At 45.3% G+C, this 8,468-nt stretch overlaps 1 protein-coding gene across 1 annotated transcript in view; it reads left to right on the top strand.

The window, feature by feature from the left end:
- Positions 1 to 7,473, top strand: part of LOC104403294 (serine/threonine-protein kinase 32A) — a gene marked incomplete at its 3' end in the record, with an annotated part of 11,131 nt that extends 3,658 nt beyond the window's left edge. The window contains exons 2-5 of the mRNA XM_010011376.1: positions 310 to 365; positions 1,530 to 1,681; positions 4,315 to 4,488; positions 7,436 to 7,473. Of these exons, the coding sequence (XP_010009678.1) occupies positions 310 to 365; positions 1,530 to 1,681; positions 4,315 to 4,488; positions 7,436 to 7,473 (420 nt within the window). The remainder of the gene's footprint in view (positions 1 to 309; positions 366 to 1,529; positions 1,682 to 4,314; positions 4,489 to 7,435) is intronic.
- Positions 7,474 to 8,468: the final 995 nt, after the last annotated feature.

Below are 8,468 nucleotides of genomic sequence, written 5' to 3'. Positions count from 1 at the left end.
CAGCAGGAACAAGATGAGACTTTCATGTTTAACAGGCAGGGCAGAGTGAAAACATTCACTGATGGTTCCTTGCCTGACCTGCTGTTGACAAGGCTGACCCAGGGAACTTGCCTTGGCAGCTGAGCTGCAAAGAGAAAAAGCCTGTTAAACACCAGGTTTGAAACAACACCCAGATCTCCAAAAGCAATAGGAAGTGGCAGGGGTATCCCTCATTTTTCTCAGCTCTTATGGAGAAAAAGTAGAAATCATGTAATAGCATCAAACGTTTACTCAGCTATTTAATGTGTGAATGTTTGCTCTTTCTTGCAGTCACCTTTGACCATTTTGAGATACTGCGAGCTATTGGGAAGGGCAGCTTCGGAAAAGTGAGTATTTTGTGAACTAATCACCATTTGCACAGCTGGAAATGTAATAGATTGAGAAATGGGTGAATTAGAGGCTCATGAAGAGTAAAGAAATAAACCCCTGCATTGGCAATGAGCTTTGACCAGAGCTTCAACTCCTGGTAATCAAGAAGGAATCTGATTCCTCATCCACACCGTAGCCACCACCTCTATTACAGGAGATTAAAACGAGAAACCGATAAATCAAATGAGCTGACTTTCATTATGTTTCTGGATAAGCATTTTCTAAGGTTTCCCATCAAATCAACACTGAACATCATGATGCAGCTTTAATAAAGAACTATCACCAACATGAAAGACCTGGCAATTTTAAGAGGGTATTTCTGTGAGCTCAGTGTTTGTTGTTAAGCATCAGGTTATGGTCATATGTTTTATTTTTATGCTGTTAAGGAATTGCCCACTTGCATACACCGACAGAGTTCTAGAAAGTCATTTTCTCCCTCATGTAAAGGCACACTCTGCCAGGAATGGGATATGTGTCCCAGGTGCAGAGTGTGGCAGAAATATCTAGACAGATTTGCTTGGTGGTTGACAGAAACTTTGCATCCCAAACTCAAAATGTTATGGCAACAAATCTGAAAAACCGGTCTGTTTTGTTTCACTCAGACAAACCCCAAGTCTTTCCGTGAAACGAGGTTTCTTTCAGGAATTGATGAACTATAACTAAAGAAAGGTTAAAATTCAGAACCCAATATCCTCAAACAAAGCCCAAGGTTCATTGTGAGCTGAATGAAATTTATCAAGAAGGTGCTGCTCCCCAGTTTCTAACCTGAAGTTCTGTGATGGAAGGGACTTGTCCAAACCGTAACTGATGTGGGAAGGATGGACATGACCAAGATTATTCAGTGCTGTTAAATAAAACGTTTACTTGTGTGCAGTTCCCTGTCTCCTATCTTTGTGGTGATAAATTCCTTCCCCTCACCTTCCCCCCAGCAACATTTCTTTGGCTGAAAACTGGGTGAGAGATTTACTAGTGCCATCCAGCATTGCAGTATCAGTGCATGGAGCTGTGACCTGGCAGCGTGGACTTTGCTAAAGCCCCCGGAGAACACTTGTGTGACTCTTTTACCTGCCTAAATCTGCTGAGAACTCATCTCTGCTTTATCCCTCTATTTACTCACTTAGGTCTGCGTTGTGCAAAAGAATGACACCAAGAAGATGTATGCCATGAAATACATGAATAAACAAAAGTGCGTGGAGCGTAATGAAGTGAGAAACGTTTTCAAGGAGCTGCAGATTATGCAGGGCCTGGAACACCCCTTCTTAGTTAATTTATGGTAAGATACTTCTCCTTTGCTTGTTGGCTAAGTCAGCGTGGTCAGTTAGAGATGTCTTTGAGACCCGACTTGCCCACTTCTGTGCCCAGGCATGTCCTGCATGGGTTGGTCCCATGAGGCTCCTCATCTGTTCCGCTGACCAGCACTCTGTTCTCAGAGGAATATCATTTAATTAAACAAGAAATTATCTGCCCTGTCCCCCCAGACAAGCACAGGACAGTTTATTCATGTGTTTCCTTGTGCTTTCTTCCTAGGCAGGAATTGCTTGTGACCATAATCCAGTTTTGTTTCATTGTGCTCTTCACAACAAACAGCGGCTCCCAGGACCATGCAGTAACAGCACAGGATCAATAGCCAAGCAGTGCTTGCTTCTCATCACCTCCTGATTCTGATTTTGTGATTTATTTTGTACTTTAAACAGCCCTTCCTTAATACCTTATTGATATTTGACTGAACTTATGCTAATCAGCAAAGATAAAAGCGATTTATCGGTGAATTTGCTGACAGAAAAATAATACCATTCAAATTCTATTGCAGAAACCCAAATAGCTATTAGGGAAACATGTGTGTAAAAGAGTCTCTTGCCTTCAAGAGTACCTGATAAATGCAATGTACACACTCTGGTTATAGTCCTTTTTCAATCATTAGCAATAAGATTGACCATCTGAGTGACAAAAGACACACTAATTCTTCTCCCTCTGTTTGATTCAGCATGTTTTCCTGCAGTGGGGCAGCAGAAAGGAATTTTAAATTACTATTACTGTTACTCTGCCAGGTTATTCTTATTAGGACACCAGTAATATTCCAAGCGGTGTGGTCTCATACAGCACATGACGCAGTGGCCAATCCACTGTAGTTACAGGATCACTCTGGGGTAGTGGGTAACTATATTTATTGGATATTGGATTTATTTTTAGAAAGAGGTAGAACTCATCAATTGAAAACACAAAATGTGAGGCTAAACCACACTGAAGATCACAAATCTTTAAATAACTTAGTGTACCTTTTTGCAGCTGTCTGTAACCTGAATGCCCTTCGGTCAGCTCTCATGATTTTGATAGTATGGCCATTCAGTGTTGTTCTAACCAGGGTATGAATGAGAACCATGTATCTAGACCTCCCAGAGCCTTTGGACATAGCTCCAAACCTTGCTCTCCTGCTTGAACAAGCAGTTCCAGGCAAAGGACAGCAGCTGAGAACTGAACAACATACGGGTAGACCTGTGCACAGCAAATCAGCTGAATTTCCCTACTTTCATGTCATTCCTGGCTTAGGGATGCCTTTAGCATTTCCTTGTCTTTCCTGCACTCTGAATGGCACATGCACTATAAGCTTTGTGTGAAGTAATACTCTGTTTCCTGGTGCTGCTCATCACATGAAGATGCTGGTGTATTGTGAGAGGAAATCCATGAGAAAAAAGCTCATAGCTATTTGCTGCCTCAGAGGGACACTTGGTGAACAGTTGCAACAAATGAGGTCACTTAAAGAGGAACATCAGAGAACAGTAGCTGCATCCCCTGTTGTGTGGAGCCTATGGTCTTATTGACAGGCCGTTGCCAGGGGAGCCAGAGCCCAGTTATGAATGTCTCCAACGCATGATGTGCGTGCTGGTTTAGGGCTCCTTTCTGCATTGCTCCTATGGTCAGCTCCCTTGGGTGCTCAGAGAAGAAAAAATGTCCACCTTGAAGAGCTGAGTGTGAACCCCAAGGGGAACAGATAGTGTTTATCCAGAGCTCCAAGTTGGATTTCCCCTGCTGTGTCGAGTCACTGGCTGCTGTGCCAGCTGGGACTCTGCAGCAAGGGAAGGGATCGTCCAAGATCCCTTGGAGGGATCTCCTAGAGACGGCTGTTGGCTGGGGCAGTGTCAGCTTTACGGGTGATTCTGGGTGTCAGCAGAGACGTGACATGGGTGACTCCTGGTGCTGCAGCCGGGGCGGCAGCTGGTTCAGTCTCTGCCTGCAGCAGCCTCTCGGGGTGGCCATGGTGCCACCTCCTTCCTCACCCATCCCAAGTGGAAACATCTCATCAGCTCACAGCCACTGGCGCCAGCTGTACCTGCTGGTGGTGTGTACACTGCCCGGAGGATCGGGAAGCAAGCAATAAACCAGCATTAGCATGAGGTCCTCCCTGAAATAAAGATGTGTGGTACACACCTCCTGGGCGATTTCTGGTCAGTGCTGTCAGTCACTGCCACTCACATCCCATGATAAACACTCCTGAGAGCTGTGCCTACCTGCTAGGGTCCTTCACAACCCTTCACAGGAGGAAATTAGCAGCAAGATGTGTTAGAGCAATGAGTTTGGGGGATTTGGATGTGGCTTTGGTTCTGAACTGCCTGATAGTAGTAAGTTCAACATAAAAATGTTGGGTTCCTGTTCTCCTAGCAGAGCTGCTGATAGTTCTTCATAGAAGCTGCTCTGACTCTGTTATGGATCTGAAGCTAAATTATGGTCATCTCAAGTATGGCAGTAGGAGTTTAGTTGCAGGAGGAAATGGAGCATGGAAAGGTCATGAAATTATTATTTCCCAATTGAAAAAGTTCCAAGAAATTATGAGTATTCCCAGGAGTACCATATGTCCCATTATAACCTGTCTTTTTTCAATATACTTGAACCATGTTTATGCCATTCTAGGTACTCCTTCCAGGATGAAGAAGATATGTTTATGGTGGTAGACCTGCTGCTTGGAGGGGACCTGCGATACCACCTCCAGCAGAACGTGCGGTTCCAAGAAGGCACCGTGAAGCTCTTCATCTGTGAGCTGGTGCTGGCCCTCGACTATCTCCAGAGCAGGCACATCATCCACAGGTCAGCTGGGACCTCAGAGGTGGGCTGGTGCTCGTAGGCTGCGTGGGTTTATGTAACGTGCCAGGTTTGCCAGAGAAATGAGCTGTAGCTCATTAATATCTGTCCTGGTCCAGGATGGGTAGGCATCAGCATTCAGAATTCCCCTGCAATCACACTCACAGGTATCTGCCTTTTGCTCCTCTCTCTGTACCACAGAGAAAGGCAAGGAATGAGACCAACATGGCAGTTCTCTGTATGAGGTTAAATTCCTTTCTGGAAATGGTGAGTTTCTTTCTGGTCACCAAGAATTTTCATGGCCAATGAAAAAGTATTTGAGCTCTTCCCACATACTGGAGGACCTGCTGAGTAACAGAGGAGGTAGAGCTTTTCCCTAGTTGGAGAGGCAGGGTCAGCTCCAGATGGATGGACAGATGTGCAACTGCTTCCCGCTGGTGAACTGGGCCATGCAGACCTCAGGGATCCATAGTTTTGACTTAGCAGCTGCTAACAGGGGGTGTGAAGAAAGAGGGACCAGCAGGGAGTTAGTAAAGGTGGGGAGAAGATTGTCTCATTTATAAATATCACTTTTGAAGAGCATCCTTGTGAGGTGTAAAGATAAAGAATGGTACAAGATGTAAAATGATCCTGGTTGTTGGGGAAGGAACATGCTGCTGAAGGGCAAGTGAAGACTGAGGCTTGTTTGTGTCCATGGCATTTGGCTGCTGTTTTGAGGTGTGGAAGCAGGAGGCTCTCTCAGGAGTTTCATGTCCCATGCTGCTGGTTTGTTCACTACCTGTGTAGATCTCTACCCTGATGCTCCCAATCCCGGAGTCCCAGCTGCACCGTCCAGGCCCTTCCGTGCTCCAGGCACAAAGCCGGTGTGTGGTGACAGGGACGTCGTGCTGGCACCTGCTCACCCCACCAAATAATGCATGAGCATGAATTACACACCGTGAAATGCAGCCTCGGTGTCTCTGTCCTGGGCAGCGAGAGGTAAATCCTGCTACTGGCTTGGCCTGAACGAACTGAGCAGGGCAGAGGCATGAGGAAGCACAGGTTAAAAATCCGTCTCTATTAGTAATACATTACAATTAGTAGTAGTGTTTATAGGACTGAAGGGCTAGAGGCTCGGTGCTGTACGAATGAGTCTGAAGGATGATGATGATCATCATCATAATGATGAAAGACATGGTAGCTACAGGAGCACAGGGTGCCAGAGGCTGCAGTCCCCGTTCTGAGCTATAAACATGGATGGGAAAAGCTAAAGTTCAGGCTGCATCATGTACTTCAAGCAGCTCTACATGTTTAAGATGAATCCAGCACAACAAAACATGTATGGCAGTTGGTCAAATTTGCAAGCTATTTAATTAACACTGTAGTGCAAGTTGTTTAAGTACCACTGCAACCCAGTGGGACAGTGGTAGATTGTTAAAGTGACTGAGCTGAGCCAATTGAGCTGCAACATCTGTAATGAGGAGACAGGCAAGTGTTTGCTTGTTTTGTCTGAACAAAGCTGTGCAGAGACAGCAAACACAGACTGATGGTTGGGAATATTTCCCACCTGCATGTAGAAGAGCTGGAAATGTTTGTTTTTCCAGGGTAGGAAATGGTATACTTAGTTTATAAAAAACAAATATACAAATTGTCAATAAACAAAATTATCCCTGTTCATTTTCTGCATCCTGGGAATGATCTTGCTGTGCTGGTGCAAATCCATAGGCTGCACACTAGGCAGAGATCAGAAAAGCCCCCAGTGGAAAGAAAAACAATAATAATTAAAAGAAGATTGAAAGCTGGATGAGAAACAAAAACCTTTGTGGTTCATTTCAAAACCTTGAACATACTTTTCTATCAGGGGATTCAAAGAATCCATTCTTCCTAACTGTGTTTGCTGAAACATTTCTAAAAGCTTTTGCTTAAGTCAGTGTTTTCTCCTGAGAGTGGCATCACCCTTTTTCCCTGTCAGACATGAAGCTCCTGTCCTTCTGGGCTGTTTGGCTCTAACCTAAGGCAGTTTTGCTGCACTGACAGGGAAAACCAGCTGCATATCTGAGGCTACCTGAACCCTTGATAAAGACACTGGTCCCTGTGCTTACCTGTGCTCTGGGCATGGCACAAGGAAGGCAACTGGTATTTAGAGCCCAGTGGAAGCAGTTTGGGTGAGAAGATGCCAGAGAACAGTAAGCTGTTAGTTGATGGTGAGATGTCTTTTCCTGGTTCCAGGTGGGTAGGTGAGTTCTGTCTCAGTGACTGCATTTTTAAAGGTTAGATCCTAAACCTGTTCATTTCCTCCCTCTGGGCTGGTGGGAGCACCAGAGCAGCACAGGGTCATTGCACGTGCATCTGCCCCGTGCATGGTGCTCGACTGCCAGGAGTCTGAGAGCGGGTGAGTGGGGCTGATGTAATGAGCTCATTAAAACCAGGTAATGTCTTGTAAAGTCACTCAGGTGGATACAGTAGGCGTATCAGGTGTACGCTTTGTCCCTTCAAGGGAAAGCATTGCAATAGGTATTATTACTTTGGGGTTTGTTTGTTGGTTGCTTTTAATTCAGGAACAAAACCGGTGGGGACCCATGTATTTCTAAACAAAGATGTTGAAATAATTTTATTTTTATTTAGCAAATGGGGAACATACAGTGCTGAAAGAAATTAAGAAGTAGCAGGAGAAGAAAGATAAAAAGAAGCTCTAGCATTGTAGGTGGGCTGCCTGAGTGCTGCTAGTCCAAACCACAGCAGCCGTCACAGCCATAGCCCTGAACCATCCCTCCTGCTTCTGCTCTTTGATTAGACGTTCTCTTATGCCCAAATCAAACCCTGCAGGAATATCAGAGCTGAAGAGCCCCAGCAAAGACACCTTCTCAGGCACAGTGTCTCTGGAAGTGAGTCTGTCTGGAGCCTGGGCTTTCCTAAAGCGTCTGTGTCACTTCTCTAGGCTAATGGCTGTCTCTCCTTCTCTGCCTTTTCTTAGAGACATCAAGCCTGACAACATTTTACTGGATGAGCATGGTAAGTGTCACTTGCTTTGTGGTCATGCATATGCAGAAAAGCAGAGTCAGAACCAGGACATCCAAGGTGAAGTTCAGGTGGCGGCAGTTTTCCTCACTTTGTGTTGCTCAGTCTCAGCTCAGATAGGACCAGGACCATCCTTTCATGCTTTGGTTGATGTCTTTTGCTTTTTGAGTGGCAGCAACTTGTACCTTCGGGACACTGGGCGCCCTATGATGCAGTTGTGTTTCTGGGGGTACCTCAGAGTTTAAACCACACCTCCTCAGTCTGACTGACCTGACAGTGTCCCAGGGCCAACACTTTTTTGTGCCTGTGGTCAGCTGCCTTGCAGACCTTATTCTAAGACCTTCTTGGCTCTTGCTTAAAACTTACTCAAAATATAATCATTTGAATGGAAATGCTCATGTAATTGCAGGCTGGGTGTGATGTAGGCACACAAACAGAATGAATTATGGCTGAACAGACAATCCTTTTCAGGTATTCAGATTCAGGTATTTTCTTTTTCCTTGAGAATTTGACATTGAGGGGGGGAGCTCCAAAGAGGCTTTGAGGCTGGGTATATTATAGATGTTGTATTTTTTTCTCTAGTCTTTTTCTCAGATAAAACTCAAACTATATTCTTGCATTACTCTCTAGACATGTTTGGGTTTTTTGCCCTGGCAAAGCTCTTACAGTGAAGAGTTGTCCAATATTCATTAGCTTTTAACTCATTAGAAAAACACTTTGTCATTTCATAGTTTTTGAAAATCCATGTACCTGGCTCATTGTGAGAACTCTTCCGTAGCAACTACAGCAGGGGTCTGGAAGACACGGTCAGGGCAGGGACAAGGAGTATCTGAATTCGCCATCACTTCAGAGGCTGTAATGGAGGTGCGGAAGCTCCCGAGGAGCGGCTGCGGCTGCTGCGTGTGCCCAGGGTTGCCTGGCAGCGCCCGAGCCCAGACTCCCGGCTCTCGCACACGGCTCCCTGCTGCCTCATCATTTACTGCGGAGCT

Source organism: Nestor notabilis, unplaced genomic scaffold, assembly GCF_000696875.1.
Source record: "Nestor notabilis isolate BGI_N333 unplaced genomic scaffold, ASM69687v1 scaffold29153, whole genome shotgun sequence".
Lineage (NCBI taxonomy): Eukaryota > Metazoa > Chordata > Aves > Psittaciformes > Psittacidae > Nestor > Nestor notabilis.
This window is presented reverse-complemented; position numbering and strand designations above follow the sequence as displayed.